Below are 21,167 nucleotides of genomic sequence, written 5' to 3' on the forward strand. Positions count from 1 at the left end.
TTTGACGTCACTTGGTTTTAACGATCGTCACTTCCTCAAGACGATTTCCCCCCACTCCCCTTTTCACAAATGGAAGACAGCATCGTTGCCAATGATGATCAAGAATGAGCTATACATTTTTTTATAAAAAAAATTCAGATATGGCCATATTGTTTTTCGTGACCAAAGTGCATGTTTTGTTATTATTCCCATATACCGTAAACTAGATGCATTCTGGGATAGTGTCAACATGGCAGCCTGGGTGTTGTTCAAGCTTGTAGCCAAAGAACTAACCCTGTTGTACACTTCTGAGCAAAGTGCTCAGTTTATTTGCATTTTGTTACATTTCCGTGAACAAATGTTTCAACACCACAGCAACACAAGATTTATGGAGACAGCCACGTTAGGACAACTTGCTAGTCGACTAATGCCGGTAGTCAGCTGATCAGGTGTGTAATCGTTAGCCAAACACGTGCAAAAAAAGTTTATATTGCACAAATTCAGGTAGGTTTTTTTCCCCCGTTTCATTCAGTTTGCTTCCGTTTAAGAAACGTTTGCAACATAATCGGCGTAATGAATACGCCCCTGATGAATTAGTCCACCTCTGTCCCAAAGTAGTAGTGTCGTTTACTGTAAAAAGTGGTGGTAATCGACCATCCAGAAGTGTCCCAATGCACTTGTAAGAGTCACATTTATTTGACCTTTTTTTAACTAGGCAAGTCAGTTAAGAACAAATTCTTATTTTCAAAGACTACCGACTAGTTGTTCTCTAGTTTAATCAGTTAATTTTTAATTGTACCTTTATTTAACTAGGCAGGTCACCGAGAACAACCCCGTCCTGGGCATCGACTGTCTGCACCTCAACACCAAATTCTTATTTTCAATGACGGCCTAGGAACAGTGGGTTAACTGCCTGTTCAGGGGTAGAACGACAGATTTGTACCTTGTCAGCTCGGGATTTGAACTTGCTAGTCCAACGCTCTGACCACTAGGCTACCCTGCCGCCACAAAACAATAAGTGTAATGAGAAGCCCACCACATAGCTGTTAAACTCATGTTGTCCATGTTTGTCAAACTTGCACAATAAAGATAGCACTACAAATAGTACAGGTTGTTGTAAATTATACATGTAATCACCCAGAAATTCATTTTAGTGGGGTTTTCTTTTTGAGAATGAACCCTTACAGGCCATGCTAGTCATTCTCCTTTGAATAAAGGTTGAATATTTGAAACCTAACATTATGGTTTTCGTTTCAGATCACGGCTATACACAACACAATTAGCCAATGCAGGCAACTTCTCTGGGCAGCCTAGTAAAGCTGCTGGACATATCTGGGGTCTGGCTCAACGAGCAGTCCGCAAATCGGCCTGCCGGACGTCAAGACTAAGGGGCAGTGCTGAAATTCATCCTGTCGACTGGCATATCCTCTGGGAGTTTGTCAAACCCCAGCTCTTTGCCCTTCTTGGTGCTGTCATGGTGAGCAACTTGACACGACCCTTACAAAAAAAGATTGCAGTCATTTTGCAGTGTAACTGCAGTTACAGTGCAGTATAACTGCAGTTCAGTTATTCTGCAATTACCGCGTCCAAAATACCACAGTCAATTGCAGTTTCTGCACAGTTTCAAAACTGCAATCTTTTTTGTAAGGGTATTTGGACTGTAACATGTAGGCCAAACTCCAGTGGTCGTTGATCTTATTTTCCTAGTGTGTTGAAATGTTGAGTGATTTCAGACACCTCAATTGGAATGGAATGAACCATTCCTGTATTTTTTTCCCCCAGCTTGCTTTTGGTGCTGCCATCTTGAACACTCAAATTCCCCTGTTGGGCAATCTGGTGAACAGAGTGGCACGCTACATGAGAGAACATACTGGGAATTACATGAGCGATGAGGGAACCTGCTCTGATGTCGCTGATCGCTAAATAAGTTGTCCATGATCTAATTTCAGTGTGTCAAATCGGAGGGCATGTTGTCCGGTCCTCTGGCAGTCTCTATGAGGGTGCCACAGGGTTCAATTCTCGGGCCGACTCTTTTCTCTGTATATATCAATGATGTTGCTCTTGTTGCGGGCGATTCCCTGATCCACCTCTACGCAGACGACACCATTCTGTATACTTCTGGTCCTTCCTTGGACACTGTGCTATCTAACCTCCAAACGAGCTTCAATGCCATACAACACTCCTTCCGTGGCCTCCAACTGCTCTTAAACGCTATTAAAACCAAATGCATGCTTTTCAACCGTTCGCTGCCTGCACCCGCACGCCCGACTAGCATCACCACCCTGGATGGTTCCGACCTAGAATATGTGGACATCTATAAGTACCTAGGTGTCTGGCTAGACTGCAAACTCTCCTTCCACACTCATATCAAACATCTCCAATCCAAAATCAAATCTAGAGTCGGCTTTCTATTTCGCAAGTAAGCCTCCTTCACTCACGCCGCCAAACTTACCCTAGTAAAACTGACTATCCTACCGATCCTCGACTTCGGCGATGTCATCTACAAAATGGCTTCCAATACTCTACTCAGCAAACTGGATGCAGTTTATCACAGTGCCATCCGCTTTGTTACTAAAGCACCTTATACCACCCACCACTGCGACCTGTATGCTCTAGTCGGCTGGCCCTTTCTACATATTCGTCGCCAGACACACTGGCTCCAGGTCATCTACAAGTCCATGTTAGGTAAAGCTCCGCCTTATCTCAGTTCACTGGTCACGATGGCAACACCCACCCGTAGCACGTGCTCCAGCAGGTGTATCTCACTGATCATCCCTAAAGCCAACACCTTATTTGGCCGCCTTTCCTTCCAGTTCTCTGCTGCCTGTGACTGGAACGAATTGCAAAAATCGTTGAAGTTGGAGACTTTTATCTCCCTCACCAACTTTAAACATATGCTATCTGAGCAGCTAACCGATCGCTGCAGCTATACATAGTCCATCGGTAAATAGCCCACCCAATTTACCTACCTCATCCCCATACTGTTTTTATTTATTTACTTTTCTGCTCTTTTGCACACCAGTATCTCTACCTGCAAATGACCATCTGATCATTTATCACTCCAGTGTTAATCTGCTAAATGTTAATTATTTGCCTACCTCCTTATGCCTTTTGCACACAATGTATATAGACTCTTTTTAAAATTATTTTGTATATATTTTTTCTACTGTGTTATTGACTTGTTTATTGTTTAATCCATGTGTAACTGTGTTGCTGTCTGGTCACACTGCTATGCTTTATCTTGGCCAGGTCACAGTTGTAAATGAGAACTTGTTCTCAACTAGACTACCTGGTTAAATAAAGGTGAAATAAAAAAAATAAAGAAATAAAATAAGAAATGTGAATTTAACTGTAGATTGAAGACTTTATATCATGTCAAATACATAGTAAAACATATGGTCATGAAATATATTTGCTGGTTACAGCGTCCTGCTTTCTAGGGTAGGGGAGCGAGTAGCAGCAGACATGGGTAAGACCCTTTTTCAATCTTAACTCAGGGATACATACAGTTGCAGTTATTTCTCTGTTGCAAGCAGAAGGTAGAATAGACCAGTTCCAAGACATGGAGTTGGGTGACTGACTAGATGTCACTAGACCGACTACCTACTGTCCAACTATCAGTCTTGCTAATGCAATAGTTTGGTTGTTGTTTCTTGCAAAATGTAGCCTTCTTTGATGCCAACAAGACTGGCATGCTTGTGAACCGTTTGAATGTTCAAGTCTTCCTTCAAACTGGTCGCCATTTAGGTATGGCTGTGTACGTATGAATTTATTGGATAATTAAAAGTAGTAGGCGATTCCAGCTGGAGACAAGATTTGCATACATTAGAAATCATTGAGGATAAGAACACAAAGGCCAGAGTCTTATTTCCATTGTGGTCCTTCAGTGCCTTCGGAAAGTATTCAGAAGCCTTGATTTTCCAACTTCTTTTTACGTTACATCCTTATTCTAAAATTGATTTAAATATTTTAAAAAATTACACACAATACACCGTAATGACAAAGCAAAACAGGTTATTAGAAATGTTTCCAATGTATAAAAAAAACAACATTTGCATAGGTATTCAGACCCTTTACTCAATACGTTGTCTTGGCTGTATGCTTAGGGTCGTTGTCCTGTTGGAAGGTGAACCTTCGCCCCAGTCTGAGGTCCTGAGTGCTCTGGAGCAGGTTTTCATCAAGGATCTCTCTGTACTTTGCTCCATTCATCCTTGCCTCAATCCAGACTAGTCTCCCAGTCCCTTCCGGTGAAAAACACCCCCACAGCATGATGCTGCCAGCACCATGCTTCACCGTAGGGATGGTGCCAGGTTTCACCTAATACATTAGAAACTATATCCTAACGCTTTTTCCAGTTGGTGAGAGCCCTCGGCTCGGGGGCCCGTGTTTTCGAGTACCTGTCTTTGGAGCGTCCATTTCCACGGACAGGGTGCAGCCGCATCCCTGACAAATCTCTGACAGGATGGGTGTACTTCATGAAAGTCACCTTCAGGCAAGACCATGTCAGAAAGATAGTATTAACACAAAGACAGACACACACATTATTTGTATCAGTGAGTGCCATTTTTTTTCTTTGTTTTTCTTACAGTTACCCAATGAGACCTGGCCAACAGATCCTGAAGAACTTCAACCTCATCATCCCCCTCTCTAAGACTGTCGCTATCGTTGGAAAATCAGGAGGAGGTAATGTCCCATGCGTTTCCATGGAAACAAACACTCAATTAATCTGATTACATAAACAAAGGGCCTATAATGAGATTGTAGAAACATTAGTCTGAAAATAGTATAATTATGTGGAACCTAATGATATATTTATGAAAATTATGTGATAAGTTATGGCTCTCCTACACTGCAGGGAAGTCTACAGTGGCCTCCTTGCTGGAGCTTTCCTTTGACCCCAGCAGTGGTGTGATCATGTTGGAAGGCCTGGATATCCGGACACTGGACCCATCTCAGAGGACAAGTCATTTGATTCATCATTCAGGTAAATATCCTACTGTAATCATTCTACACACACAGCTGTATATGTTGTCTAGTGCATATGAGGATAGTTATTTTGGGGGGATTTGTTCTAGGATCTGTCTTCAGGAGCTGTTTTAGTACGCTTAGTTGCTATCCTCAGTATGACATGGCCTTTTAATGTGATTTTGTCATAACACTAAAAACAAAGTTACTTTGTGTACATTTTCCTCCCATGCTTGCAGGACACTATGCTGTGATGGAGAACATTTGCTTTGGTAAGCGGGGGCTACTGATGCTAAGGTCATTAATGCTGCCAAGCAGGCCAACGACCACCGCTTCCTCACAGGCTTTCCAGAGGGATACAACCCTGTGGTGGGTAAGTGACAACACATTAGTGAGGAAAAAAACATAGATTTTTGAGTGAGTCTCCCAGAACAGCCCAGAACGTTATAAAGTCCTGATTTATTACAAGTCTATAAGGGCAACGTTAAATATAAAATAATTTGGGTAGAGTGTAGGGGCAGATTCATGTCATATTGTCTTCAGGAGATTTTATTAGCTAGTTTAGTCTGATCAATAGAACAATTCTCATTCTAAACAATGAGCTAAAATATTGGGTAATTACTGTGCTTGTCAGCAAGAACACTACTGTTATTCCCCACACTTATTTTAATGTTCCACTAATCACATATTTGAAATCTGATATGACTACAGTACATTCGGATAGTATGACTTTTTCCACATTTTGTTACCTTACAGCCTTCTTCTAAAATTGATACATTTGTTTTTCCTCTTATCAACCTACATACAATACCGCATAATGACAAAGCAGAAACAGGTTTGAATTTTTTGGGGAAAATTTATTCAAAACTGAAATATCACATTTACATAAGTATTCAGACCCTTTACTAAGTACTTTGTTGAAGCACCTTTGGCGGCGCTTAAAACCTTGAGTCTTCTTGGGTATGATGCTACAAGCTTGGCACACCTGCATTTGGGGAGATTCTCCCATTTGTGTCTGCAGATCCTCTGAAGCTCTGTCAGGTTGGATGGGGCGCATCGCTGCACAGCTATTTTCAGGTCTCTCCAGAGATGTTCGATTGGGCTCTGGCTGGGCCACTCAAGGACATTCAGAGATTTGTCCCGAAGTCACTCCTGCGTTGTCTTGGCTGTGTGTTTAGGGTCGTTGTCCTATTGGAAGGTGAACCTTCGCCCCAGTCTTAGGTTCTGTGTGCTCTAGAGCAGGTTTTCATCAATGATCTCTCCATACTTTGCTCTGTTCATCTTTCCCTCGATCCTGACTAGTCTCCCAGTTCCTGCCACTGAAAAACATGGTGCTGCCACCACCATGCTTTACCGTAGGGATGGTGCCAAGTTTCCAAGTTTCCACCTGAGAACAGGAATCAATTCCTACTTCCAAGCATCTCACTGTTTCTAGCATGTTGCCTCTCCCTATCTCATTTCATTACTGTCTGAATAAAGTGCGAAACCACCTAAAAAAAAAAGATGTAAAAAAAAACATTAGCATACTTTACATTTCATCACCTAAAAACTTAAAAGTAACAAAGTCGTTGAATATTGGGTGTTCATTTAATGTTCAAAGCATCCTGAATACACATATTTTCACCCTGGTCATAGGACTTAGCCATGTAAAAATACATAGAATTGCAGGAAATGAGCTTTAAAACAGTAAAATCTTCCTGGGGGAGGACCCCCAGTCCCCCATCTAGGGATTGTGTCAGGGGGCAATGAAATTCACATGGCAAAACTCACTCCAAGCTTTCTTGAAAAGTTGCCAGCCCTGACTTTGATATAGCACAAAACTGTAGACCTACAATGTGAACTGAAAATACTTGTCGTAATGTACTTTTGTGACATAGCCGTTGCCTAAGAAATGAAAAGGACGTATCTGTTTTATAACTAGTTTGATGTTGGTGTAAAGTTGCTTTAGTTTAATGGTCCAATGTCAAATTCCATTTTATACAAGCCAAATGTATGGGTGGACCTACGCGATCATATTTTATTGTGCCTCGAGGCTGCAAGTGTTTATCATGTGCTCTTAATTGGAAGAGAATACTAACTGTACAATACAGTATGTGATTGTGGTTTTAAAGGGGTTACTTGGACCTGACCTGTATATTTCAGTAAATTTAGCAAGAATTTGAGGGGGGCATTTATAATGATCATTGTCTGAACAGATAATACGATGTGAAAATGGTGGATCTAGGCTAGCTAAATCCATTAACAGGCTTCTTAGAACTGGATTTAAACAGGCTGTTTAACTGGACCTCTGATTGGGGATTTATTCAGGAGGGAACATTGCAACAAAATGGAGTATTGCTTTTTAGTAAACATTTCTGATTGACCACATGAGAATGACAGTGAAACAGGTTCATAAGAATTATTTTTGACTGGGAATGGGCGATTTTTGCATGCAGTTCATAATCTGGCCTTTAGATGCCCATGTAGCAGCATCATTGTAGCTGAGAACAGCTAGCTAACGCGTATCACAAATATCCCCAAACCCTGGGGCTGCTTTTCACTAGTTAGCTAGTTAATGACTAGCTTTATTGACAAAATATGCAGAAGTATGAAAAGCTTGAAAAGATTGGAGAGGGTAAGTGTCTGTTTCTTTCCCAGGATTTCTCTTGCTGATAATGTTTTCCGTTAGCATTGCTATGACTGCTACTAGCTAATAATAATAGCTAGCTAATAGTAATGTTAGCAGCAATCATATCCGTAATTTTAAATGACACGTTTGATAGTGTTTAGATATTTGGTAGTATATACTAACGTTAGCAGCAAGCATAAACTACGACAACATTTAGCTAACGTTAGTTACCTACATTACTATTAGCTAGTTGTCTGACTCGTTAGCTTGCGTGTTAACAAAATATAGCTAGTTAACTAGACATGTTGACGTATCAATAAAAATGTAACATAAGTTATATTCTCGTCGGCATCTGGTTAAATTAGTTGAAGTTGGCTGCTAGTTAGCTTTTCATTATTCTATGTAAATAATGAAACTAGTTAGCCCAGTCCAGGGCAAGTTAGCTAGCTACCTTGCTAATTAGCACAACCCATTCAGTCAAGATAGCTAGCGAACGTTGTGATTTCTTTCTCCAGGTACATATGGAACTGTTTTCAAAGCAAAAAACAGAGAAACGCATGAAATCGTGGCTTTGAAAAGAGTGAGATTGGATGACGACGATGAGGTAGGCATTTTTGAGACTACAAATACAGCTACTTTAGCTTGCTGTCCAACTGGTTAGCATATTTTTTGATGGCTCAATTTGGTTGCTGCTGTACGCTAGAGCGTATTCATAAAGCAGATTATGTTGCAAAACGTTTCACACACACGACATCAAGCCCGAAGAGAGCTCCCACTGCAGGTGTGAAATGTTTACTGGTCTGTTTGATAGGACTCGAGTTTTCAAATGACACCACTTTGTCACCTGCTTACGACTGCAAGTTTTTTTTACAGTGTCATGGAGGCACCTACCTGAAATTAGGACCTAACTAAAATTATTGTTTTAGCAGCTGTTTGGCTAATGATTACATCCCTTGTTTCTTGTAGGGGGTGCCAAGTTCTGCCCTGCGAGAAATTTGCCTCCTGAAAGAACTGAAGCATAAAAACATTGTGAGGTAGGTCTGAAGTGAAATTTGTCAAATTCTGAAAATGCATAGGTGGCTAAATGTATTTATGCCATAGCATAGTTAGACCAGCCTGACTCAGTAAGTAGTAGTAAGTTACTTTTCAAGAGTGTTTATAATTAGCATTAGATTAAATATCTAGCTATGCAAAGAGTTTAATTGACAATTCATTTTGTTTTTTCCCAAGGTTGCATGATGTTCTGCACAGTGACAAGAAGTTAACATTGGTGTTTGAATTTTGTGACCAGGTGAGTGTTGCGTTGTTGCCAGATGTATGCAGATGACATTATTGTATAAAGAGGAGTTTGTAGTTATGACAATTTTCCAATAGACCTGACTGACCATTGTAAAGTAGATGTGACCGCAGGTTCAACTGTAAGGGTTTTGTACTTTTCACCAGTTTGATATGATGAGAAGAAATGTAATGTTGCTGATAGAACTTCTGACGTTTACAACCACAGGATCTAAAGAAGTATTTTGACAGCTGCAATGGAGACCTAGATCCAGAAACGGTCAAGGTGAGTCATTGCTATTAGGTCCTGGCACAATTATTGTGTAACCGACAATTATAACAATAACACACAAAAAAACAAACATTATCATTCGTTTTTTTAAACCGAGATGTTAACAAAGCTCTGTTGTAGATTATTTTCTAAGATGCATTATGATCCATGACAAGCTCAAAATACTTTTCTACAAAAATGACAGTTATGACAATAACCATGTCCATTTGCTTGACACAGGGATGCAAACTAGTGACCTTTAGGTGAAATTTGAGTCCAAAATAGGTGACGTAATGAGCAGATCAAATCTTTCAGTTAGTGTGAAAATTAAGTGGCTAATAAAGTCAGACAGCTAACGTTACAACATCAGATGAGCTAACATTAGTAACCTAACCAATTTGCTATAGTATTAACTGGTATACTACTCCTTGCCGGTGTTGTGCCGAAAATCTCCCCCCTGCCAGAATCCCCCCCCCCCCCCCCCCCTCGCGTGAACGCGCATGCTGCAGCTTGCTAGTTGAGTTTTCTGATCACGTTTGTCAGTTTGATTGCGAGTGAGGCATTAGTAATGTCTGCAGTTTTTGGTTTGGCTATCTGTTTCAAGTGTATTAGTCTATAAATAAATATTTTTGCCAAAATTCATCATCTCGTCATTGTCTTATTCGACTAGTAGTTCTGAAATGTTTATTGCTTGCCTACATTTTACTCCCTCTATGTTTAATATAACACGCATACATTAATTATTCATTTCCGTTTCCTATCCTGACGTGAAGTTTGTTCTATAGAAAGTATTTGATTCTAGCCACAAAATTAAGGAAATTAGGTGGGGGGAAGAATGTAGGCAAGCTGAAATCCCCCCCCCCCCCCCCCCCCCCCCCTTCTTTCTTGGGACTGCAAGGCCTGGCATACTTATGAATCATTTTGGTAGCTCATGTTGACCAGTAGTGTGTGTGTGCCACAAAGTATTTGACTCAAGCCACTAAATTAAGGAAATTAGGAGGGGGGGGGGGGGGTTTGAGCAGTGCCATTTTCTTGCCTGCATACGCGAAATGGGGGGGGTCGGCACAACACTGTTCATCACGTTATAATGTGGTAGTTGCTTACTGGACCCTGGCAATCTGTGTGAAATGTTTCCTAGCGAACTAATGTTTTCCCTCTGGTTCATTTTCAGAATGAGAGAATTAGGTGAAAATGAGGCGTTGCTTGTTAAACAAGTGGATTCAGGGATCAAGTGTAGCTGTAGCTGGGGCCTGGCTTAAGCTGGATGCCAATAGAAGTGAATGAAATGTCACACTCTATCCCTCTTTCAATAAAGTGGATAAAAAGGGATATGCCACGGGTGTATTCGGTGCCTGAAAGAGGTTATGCCAACAAAGGGTATCATGCTCTGCTGGCACATTGTAGAACTGATGTCCATAGGCAGAAGGTGTACAGTGTAATAATGTGCAGTGTAGCCCAAAGCTATTGCTTTTGTTGTGTTGTGTTGAACTTGACAGTAACACTTGTGTGAGTTATGGGGGGTATTTTTGCACACATGTAGCCTTGTGTACTTGTTCGATGTCTACTATAGTGGCCACTATAATAGAGCAAACATAATGCCTGTTTGTTTCTTTCTATTTCTACTTTAACCCTAGGATGCAGAGTAAACATGGCGCCCAAAGAATGCATATGCCGGGTCAAACTGTCCCCATAATATAATATCTGTTTTATTTATGTGTCTAAAATATGATCCATTTTGTGGAACATAATTATTTTTGAGTGATTTGTACATTTCAATAATTGTTTTGAAATGTTTTTAGTCGCTCTTCAACAGTTTGATACACATTTCAATGATGATATATTATGAAAATTCATTACAGCTATTGAAAATATGAGCACATGTTTCTTACAATCAATCTTACAAAGTTTCACATTCAACCTTTTTAGTGTGAAGAACAAAATACAGTTTCTTGCGAAAGTATTCCTCCCCCTTTGGCATTTTTCCTATTTTGTTGCCTTACAACCTGGAATTATAATTGATTTATTTTGGGTGTTTTGTATCATTTCATTTACACAACATGCTTACCACTTTTAAGATGCCAAATCTTTTTTATTGTGAAACAAACAAGAAATGACACAAACTGAGCTTGAGCATACATAACTGTTCACCCCTCAAGTCAGTACTTTGTAGAGCCACCTTTTGCAGCTGCAAGTCTCAGCTGCAAGTCTCTTGGGGTATGTCTCTATAAGCTTGTCACATCTAGCTACTGGGATTTTTGCCCATTCTTCAAGGCAAAACTGCTCCAGCTCCTTCAAGTTGGATGGGTTCTGCTGGTGTACAGCAATCTTTAAGTCATACTACAGATTCTCAATTAGATTGAGGTCTGGGATTTGACTAGGCCATTCAAAGACATTTAAATGTTTCCCCTTAAACAACTCAAGTGTTGCTTTAGCAGTATGCTTCGGGTCATTGTCCTGCTGGAAGGTGAACCTCTGTCCGAGTCTCAAATCTCTGGAAGACTGAAACAGGTTTCCCTCAAGAATTACCCTGTATTTAGAGCCATCCGCCATTCCTTCAATTCTGACCCGTTTTCCAGTCCCTACCGATATGGAAAAATATCCCCACAGCATGATGCTGCAACCATCATGCTTCACTGTGGGGATTGTGTTCTCGGGGTGAAGAGAGGTGTTGGGTTTGTGCCAAACATAGCGTTTCCATGATGGCCAAAAAGTTACATTTTAGTCTCATCTAACCAGAGTACCTTCTTCCATATGTTTGTGGAGTCTCCCACATGCCTTTTTGAGAACACCAAATTTTTATTTTTAAGCCATGGCTTTTTTCTGGCTGCTCATCCGTGAAGCCCAACTCTGTGGAGTGTACGACTTAAAGTGGTCCTATGAACAGATTCTCCAATCTCCGCTGTGGAGCTTTGCTGCTCCTTCAGGGTTGTCTTTGGTCTCTTCGTTGTCTCTCTGGTTAATGCCCTCCTTGCCTGAGTTTTTGTGGTCGGCCCTCTCTTGGCAGGTTTGTTATGGTGCCATATTCTTTCCATTTTTTTAATAATTGATTTAATGGTGCTCTGTGGGATGTTCAAAGTTTCTGATATTTTTTTAATAACCCAACTCTGATCTGTACTTCTCCACAACTTTGTCCCTGACCTGTTTAGAGAGCTCCTTGGTCTTCATGGTGCCGCTTTCTTGATGTTGCCCCTTGCTTACTGGTGTTGCAGACTCTGGGGCTTTTCAGAACGTGTGTGTGTGTGTGTGTGTGTGTGTGTGTGTGTGTGTGTGTGTGTGCGTGCGTACGTACGTACTGAGATCATGTGACACTTAAGATTGCACACAAGTGGACTTTATTTCTACTTCTACATTGGCACAACCATACAAAGATTTTTATTTTGTGTTATTGACTACGTTTGTTTTTGTGTAACTCTGTTGTTTTTGTCACGCTGCTTTGCTTTATCTTGGCCAGGTCGCACCGGATCTTATTTAGGGGCTTCATAGCAAAGGGGGTGAATACATATACACACACACCACTTTTCTATATGTATATATATATATATATTTTTTTTATTTTTTTATTTCTTGAAACAAGTTATTTTTTAAATTTCACTTCACCAATTTGGACTATTGTGTATGTCCATTACATTAAATCTGAATAAAAATCCATTTAAATTACAGGTTGTAATGCAACATTATAGGAAAAACGCCACGGGGCGATGAATACTTTTGCAAGGCACTGTAAAACCACCTTAAATATGTTTTTACAATATTTCAAAACATTTATTTGAAAATCCAAAGTTCATCATCAATATTAACGACCACACGAACAATTGTGAATTCAGAAAACATGAACATGAGCTGTCTTAGTCCATTCATTTGTTACAAACCACAAGCATGTGACTGCTCTTTGCAGACGGGTGTGTTGCACTGAGAACACCAGCAGCTGACTTTTCTATCCTTTGCACTTGGGCAGAGTTGGCACCTCTTCTGGTCCTGGCTGCTCTGAGTGGTGGTGGTGGCATGGCTCTCTTTCGTCACACCATAAATATGTTATCAATTACTTCGATTTTTATTGTTGTAGCAAAAAGCAAGGTCGGTTTGACGAGCGCAATGCAGTGATTTCCGTAGGAAATACATGCAGGTCATATTTGACCCACATGAAAACTTTGGGTAGTGATGCAAAAAAAAAATTAACGAAATTTTAAATAACAAAACTAGGATGTTAGAACATTAAAGACATATTATTTAAGGAATTCCTGGAATATTAGATGACATTTTGGGGGATCAATACAGCAACAAAACAAACATGACCAGGCATATGCATCCTAGGGTTAAGATGTTCTTTTTCCCAAATGCAATATTTAGATTGTGTGTGGTCACAGGCATTCTATTATAAAGGCTAACTGCAATATTAGTGTATTGTTTTTTTTTTCAGGACTTAAATGTCATTTGCAGTAAAATCAAGGCAACAAATGGCATTGGATTGCTTTCCTTACAGTTTTTAGTTGGGTTAGGTTCACATTAACTACTTTTTAAAATTTTACACATAGAGACTGATTATGTAGATCATATTCTTTGTTTTAATTAGTTAACCTGCATTCCCCCCTAGCAGGGATTTTTGTGATTGTTTCAATGCAACAACAAAAAAAGTGTCACCTTTTTGGGCCCTCATCAGTTTGCATCCCTGATGACAATGAATTGTTACCCCAAATTCCGTAATCGTCACGGCCCTAATTGAGATTCAAATAAGGAGCAGAATATGGCTCTAATGATGTCCCTTCAGGATTTTGTGGCAAATTATATATTTTTTTAATATATATTTGTTTTTGCTTGGCCATATGTAAATATTTTGTTACAAATGCGCTGACAAGGGGAAAAGTTTTTAAATGTGTGGCTTGGTTGAACCATATTATCCTCTAACATGTGCAGTGATTGGTTGAAATTGCTAACCATCTTTTTCAGTCAGTTTTATGCGATATTGTGATGAATTGACTGTCTTAATGCTGTGATTGGTAAAAAATGTTTTTATCACTTTGAAGAATACCTCCAATGACTATCTCATTGATAGTGAGAATACTGTAGTATTACTGCCTTGTGTTTCTGTATCTCTGTGCTTAACTCGGTCTTCCCCTACTTTCTGTATGTGCAGTCATTCATGTACCAGCTGTTGAAGGGGCTTGCCTTCTGCCACAGTCGGAATGTTCTCCACAGAGACCTGAAGCCACAGAACCTTCTCATCAACAGGGTAAGTCCGTGGAATATTGACCGTTTTTTAATTTTTAGTTCTAGAAAGTCCTAACAGAAATGTTGTTGCTTAGTTAGTGAGAAAGTATTTCCCTTTTTAAATGTGGAATGATTTGCTTAATTTAGAATGGGGAATTGAAGCTGGCTGACTTTGGCCTGGCTCGAGCCTTTGGAATCCCAGTGAGATGTTACTCGGCAGAGGTGGGATATTGACTACATGTTTATATGCAATTACATGATTCGTTGGGATACTGACAAACAATTACTGGCCTAACTTACTGGTGACACTCAAGCTTCTCTCTCTCTCCTGAAGGTTGTGACGTTGTGGTATAGGCCCCCAGATGTGCTCTTCGGTGCCAAGCTTTATTCTACCTCCATTGACATGTGGTCTGCTGGATGCATATTTGCAGGTATGTGTAACGTCAAGGTTAAAATTGAGATGCGAATTCAAGGGGGGATGATCTTACCTGTGTTTTTATAATGCTCAAATAAGTTGGGGCCTCTGCAGACCTGCCAACCTGCCACACATATTGCTGCGTACCAAGCACATCATTTGAAGACAAAGTATGCTGGTATGAAAAACGACCCTAAAGTACACAAAAAGAGGCATTTCGTCGGCACGTTGTGGTTTTTGACTTCGGCAGTCTGAAGCTGGAGCAGAACCAATCAGAGGACTCGGTCAAGGAGAAAAAACAGGGAGGAAGAGGCTAATGGACAATCTTTGGAAATAGCCCTCCGCTCCTGCGGCACCTGTAATCGTAGTACTATTTTCCTCTTTCGAGCTGGATGGCATCTCTCCCCTTCGCGTACCACTGCTGTATGAGAAAAAGGGTAGAAACAAATTGTGAAGTTGAACAAACTGTTTGCCAAATACACGGACTAACAAATTGCATAAGTTAGGCAAGTACATAACCAATATTATTTTGTAGTTAGTTAAAGCGCTACGGCGTCATTATAACAAAGGTATTTGGCTACAAAGTTTAGTCAACTAAGCGAGAACACTTCCTAGTCCGCACATGCTTTGATCTCCCCAACAGTAGCAGGCACGAGTGCGTCGACAAGCAAGGAAACGTGCAGTGTTGCGGTAGTTCTGTGCACGTCGCTGCGTGGCTGGAAACGTACATGGCGGAGAGCTGTTCCGCTAATACCATCCTTCAAAGGTTATGTCGGTCTGTGAAAGTTTAGTAGGCCTATGTTAATGAATTAGTTCTTAATTTACCTTTTCATATACAGTACCAGTCAACTTTGGACACACCAACTCATTTATTTGACTAGTTTTGATTTGTAGAATAATAGTGAAGACATCTAAACTATGAAATAACACATATGGAATCATGTAGTAATCAAAAAAGTGTTTAACAATTGAAAATATATTTTAATAATATTTTATTTTCTTCAAAGTAGCCACCCTTTGCCTTGATGACAGCTTTGCACACTCTTGGCATTCTCTCAACCAGCTTAATGAGGTAGTCACCTGGAATGCATTTCAATGAACAGGTTTGCCTTGTTAATTTGTGGAATTCCTTTCCTTAATGCGTTTGAGCTAATCAGTTGTGTTTGACAAGGTAGGGTTGGTATACAGAAGATACCCCTATTGGGTAAAAGACCAAGTCCATATTATGGCAAGAACAGCTGAAATAAGCAAAGAGGAACTACAGTCTATTGTTTAAGACAGGAAGGTCAGTCAATCCAGAAACTTTCAAGAACTTTGAATATTTCTTCAAGTGCAGTTGCAAAAACCGTCAAGCGCTATGATGAAACTGGCTCTCATGAGGACCGCCACAGGAAAGGTAGACCCTAGCCTCCTGTAGATTTTCGTTTCGACCCCAGTTGTAACCAACCTGATTCAGTTTATCAACCAGCTAATTATTAGAATCAGGAGCACTAGATAAGGGTTGGAACAAAAACCTACAGAATGGTAGCTCTCCAGGGACCGGGTTGGAGAGCCCTGGTCTATAGCCTACCATTCATACTGGGAGTCTTCTGTCAACATCTTTATTAGGCTAAAAACAGGTGCATTTGCCTATGATTCCATCTGTGGGGTTGTAACACGCTCGCTGCCATGGGGTCCAACGCCACGCTGAAGTTGTACTCATAAAAATTATTTAAGGTTGGCAGGTCTGCCTCCTGTCTACAATAACTTATCTTTTTATTTATTTTTTAGAGTTGGCAAACGCTGGAAGGCCTCTTTTCCCGGGTAATGACGTCGACGACCAGCTGAAGAGGATCTTCAGATATCCTTTCAGAGATGTTTTCGATAGTTAACCACCAAGTTCAGCACACTGTCCATTTGTTGTGTGGTATGTAGAAACAGAACACGTGAACTAAAGTTGGTCCACTTTGTTGAGATGAAATCTATTGTAATGACTCAACTTGACGAGTCCTATTTAGTGGTGACAAGTCATTCCTTAATGCTGTTGTGGCACATTGTTGGGTACACCAACTGAAGAACAGTGGCAGACAATGACAAAGCTCCCAGACTACAAGGTAGTCAAACCACTAATTTTGTGAATTACAGTTGATCATATAGAAATCCATGTTTTCTACTGCCTGTCAGGAAAAAAATGTGATTATATGATTTACAAGGTATGAGATGAATGGCAGTTTCCAGATCACAGATTCCTCTCTAAGAGAAGGAACATATTTTCTGCTCTGCCGTTTGTTTACATTGTTTTTTTGTTGTCTACAGCCGTACCCCATGTATCCAGCCACGACCTCACTGGTGAATGTTGTCCCCAAACTCAGTAGCACAGGACGGGATCTGCTACAGGTTAGTATTCCCCCCCCCAAATGACCATTTTATATTATTCAGTATACAATGTATTATCATGCTATACCATCCCTTGATGTTAACATCAATTTACAATCCAATGTCCTTCACTCTTCTATTGTATAGCTCTGAATTCATATGTTTGCACAGATACATATGTTGCAAACCCACACAAGTGGCATTAAAACAACATGCATGTGTCTGGAGTTGTGTAATTTGTAACTAGTTGACCGCTTAGCTGGGGAAATCAATTTACCACCAGGTGGAGCCAGTGCACGGTTTTTTCCCAAACCTAACTTGAATCAAAGACAGTACAATATGAATTGTATTTATTTAACTAGGCAAGTCAGTTAAGAACAAATTCTTATTTTACAATGACGGCCTACCCTGACCAAACCCTTCTCTAACAACGCTGGGCCAACTGTGCACCGCCGTATGGGACTCCCATGAAGATACTAGACTAAAACTGCTTCTCCAATAGAAATCCTCGATCACACTTGTTGGCGACGTCATAGCGATTTTGTCTAACAAAGGAAGAATTTTGGACTTCCCAAACCCTGTTCTGTTTCGCAAGCGTTTCCAGAAGTTTCGCGATGTTGCTCCTGTGAGTTTAGAAAGTGCTTGAACGCTGAAGAAATGTTTCCGTACAAACGCATATTTTTAGTCACATTCTCTCTTTTTTTCTTCTTCTTTTAGAATCTTTTGAAGTGTAATCCTGTCCAGAGGATCTCTGCAGAGGAGGCATTGCAGCACCCCTACTTTGCTGATTTCTGCCCACCGTAGATGAGATGCCAAAACACGCGTCACTTAACTGAACCTCAGACATCGGACTCGATCCTCTTTCTCTCCATCTCTACAGGACCTGTCTATCCTGACTCCCTGCAAGACTCATCTCCCAGCAGCACCTGTTTTAACTAAGACTTCCCTTCAGTATATCCTGTTGTGCCTCCTAATGGAATTGAGTCCTTGTCTGCTCTGCAAGATTTTAGGTTCTATTAGCAAGCCGGTTTGTCTTCTCTTTGTCTGTTAAGCACATTAAGCGCACTGACATAGGAACATAACATGTAGCGATGAACAATTCTGCACCCGGAGAAACAGTGAATCCTTCTGAGCCAATAGCTGCACTGCAGAGTAAGCGGTTTGAACAATTTCATTAGTGTGCTGCATAATGTACTGGCAAAAATGTAGTTATTTGGATACATTCTTCAAATCGTGTTTGTGCCACTGCTGTTATTAACGTGTCAATATTGCATTAATAGTTTATGATAAGATTGGAGACAGTCTTCCTTGTCCTTCATCATAATCGAAACCATTTCCTGCTTACTTTAATAGGAGATTGTAAAACAGAGGGGGAGGATTATTTACATTCATCAGCTACTTCTCAGGCTCTATTTAGCTTTTTGTATATTTTGTGCACTTTGGGTAAATGGCATTTTCTTTTTTTAAATAGTTTCGATCTTGTCCGCGGTCAAGTAAAGTTGAACACAAAGATGGGGTCAACATATGTGTTATGAACAGTGGACGTACTTGAGTAATTACTTTTATTTGTTTTGTTTCATTTTGTAACTTTCTACCATCTTTACTCATTGACCTGATGTCTTCTAGCTTAATGAAAGTGAAGTGAGAGCGGAGGACATCCGTTGATACTTATATTACTACATTACGATTGTTTTGCACCACTGACTTTAGCTGTGTTCACGCAGATGGGTAACTTAATTTTTGGCAAAGAACTAGTAAGTTTTGCAGTGTTATTTTACTCCAGGTAGTCGCTACTTATCCCACGAAAGCCAACATTTTTAACTCTTCTTTTGAGGTTGCTGTCAACTACCAAAACTTTGGTTTTGATCAATAGGGAAGAAATATGTCATTTTGATGTAAGAGAAAATAATAGAATGCATGTATTTATTGATAATTGAATGTCTGCTTATGATGCATTTAGTCTCTTTTTTTTATATATATATATACACAACACATTACCTTTCATGAGTTGCAATGTTCTCCTTATTAAAATAATGAAACGCGTGACACTTAGTACTTTAATGCTTTGGCTGTGTGTGTGTGTTTGCATCTGAGTTGAGTTGGGACATCACAAGATTCCATTATCACATGTAAAGACAAGCAATTCCCTGTGCTTATTTTTAGAAAAGAGTACTGTAGAATATTAGTTTAAGTATGACATTTTAATCTTTATTTAGAATTACGAGTGAACTTTGCACTTTCCTGTTATCATAGTTTTATTGTAGGACTTGGGTTAAGTATTTAGACACTTGCTGTCAGTCAGTGGTCTCAACAGTTCAATAAAGTGGACTCAAAAGTTGTTTCTTGTTCTGCTTTTTGTTGTTGTGTGGAAAAGGATTTACAATTTGCCCATTTATTTTCTGTTCAAATCAAAACTGAGCCCTGTCAATATCAGAGCTGGGGCATGGTGGAGAAGATGTCCAAAGTGGAGAGCCTTTGTTGCAACTTTCTGCCCTACGCACCAGCAGGCGCAACAGGGATGAGTGAGTTTCAGTTAAGCTGTTACCATGATTCACGACCAATGATTTTAAAGTTATCTTTAGCCCCAAATGTTATTGCCAAGATCCCAGTTACACAACCGGTCCAAGTAGTTGAAGGAAGCCATATGGAGGGAGGCATTGTAATATCACGTGTTGTGTAGGGGTGGATGATCTGATCTACACTGATTAACCGATGCACCAAACAATGCTGATTACATTTCCAGATAATCCATCACGCTTCACATAAAATTGAGAATGTTACACTTGATAAAGAGAGGGTATGAAGTATTTAATGACTACTTAAGGTCAATCACAAATAATTTATCACATATACAGTACATAGAGCCAGATTAACCTAGTTCAGTTCCACAGCTGTCTGTGGGCCTCCAACAGGGTGAGGAATACTATAATCCATACTCTACTTTAATCGTCTACACTTGTCTAAAAATGTGGGCACAATCAGAATGTGGGCGAGATCAGGACAAAGGACGCATATGAGAACCAGGTATAAGCAGAGCTGTGAACTCTAGTCTTACAGAAATATAACATACAATAACTTGACCTGCAAATATTGGTCAGAAAACATATCCCAGCGTCTCATCCCCATGTTCAATACATCATGGTCACTGAATATTGCACAATCCCAAACCTAATTTTGTCATGATGATTTTTCATGACCACGAAGATTGTAGAGTAGGCTACCACAGAACACGGAAATGAACCATCTGGTTCCCAGCAAAGTAATGCGTAACAAGGCTGATAATGCACTAGCGGTGGTCAAGAGACAATGGTCACGCAAGAAGGAAAAGAGGTAAGATGCAATAACAATTCACATACTTAAGCTGCCAGAATAAAGGTCTTTAGACTATTGTGTTGACATAAATATATAACACTCATCTACTAGGCTGTAATTAATTATGCTATAAAATATCCATGAAAAGACTTGAATCAATAGGCACAACCAGTATTGCCTGTATTAGTCAAATATGACAGGACAATGTCCATATTCAGCTTTAGACTACTGAGTAATGTGTGGCTGCTGCTCTGCTGTTCTTTGACTGGCAGTAAGGAGAAGGAGAGGAGGGCAGGAATGAGTAAAGATTGTAGAAGGAGACAGTACATTGTACAGAGTATTCATAAAACTGTAGCGTAGCAAGTTTACCACTTCTTTTACTGTAAATCTGACTTTAAAATGAATTCATTGTAGATTTGATTTACGCTTGCATCATAATAGTTACAATGCATTATGGCTGTATTTACCTGTTGGCTTGGAAAGGAAAGGTGGTAAACCCTGGTGGTAAATTTATGATTGACCCCCACTATGTTCATCATGACAGACCAGACCACAATGTCACTGTCAAATACAGTCAAAACCAAGACAATGTCACATCATCAGTTGTGGCATCACAGAGTACAGCAGAGATTTAACCATGAATTTCTTTACGCCAGTCCCATCAGAGAAATTCAGATCATCCAAGCCTTCCAACTTCAACTTAGTAGTAGGGCAGCAGTACAGTTTGACCAGACTTGATAATGAATACCTTGATCATCCCATTTCTGATTCAATGCATTTTG

The 21,167-nt window shown here is 40.1% G+C and overlaps 1 protein-coding gene and 1 pseudogene across 1 annotated transcript; both read left to right on the forward strand.

Annotated features, from left to right (window-relative positions):
• The first annotated feature begins 406 nt into the window (after positions 1-406).
• On the forward strand, positions 407-5,803 carry LOC109871521 (mitochondrial potassium channel ATP-binding subunit-like; annotated as a pseudogene).
• A 1,121-nt stretch (positions 5,804-6,924) lies between these two features.
• LOC109871937 (cyclin-dependent-like kinase 5) lies at positions 6,925-19,411 on the forward strand. The gene is made up of 12 exons (XM_020462974.2): positions 6,925-7,558; positions 8,068-8,156; positions 8,519-8,586; positions 8,783-8,843; positions 9,057-9,113; positions 14,230-14,325; positions 14,451-14,525; positions 14,638-14,734; positions 16,489-16,558; positions 16,751-16,811; positions 17,014-17,094; positions 17,791-19,411. Exons 1-12 carry the CDS (start codon positions 7,522-7,524, stop codon positions 17,875-17,877), a joined length of 879 nt encoding a protein of 292 aa, XP_020318563.1. The 5' UTR covers positions 6,925-7,521; the 3' UTR covers positions 17,878-19,411.
• The last annotated feature ends 1,756 nt before the right edge of the window (positions 19,412-21,167 follow it).

Source organism: Oncorhynchus kisutch, linkage group LG27 (assembly GCF_002021735.2).
Source record: "Oncorhynchus kisutch isolate 150728-3 linkage group LG27, Okis_V2, whole genome shotgun sequence".
In the NCBI taxonomy this organism is placed as follows: Eukaryota; Metazoa; Chordata; class Actinopteri; order Salmoniformes; family Salmonidae; genus Oncorhynchus; species Oncorhynchus kisutch.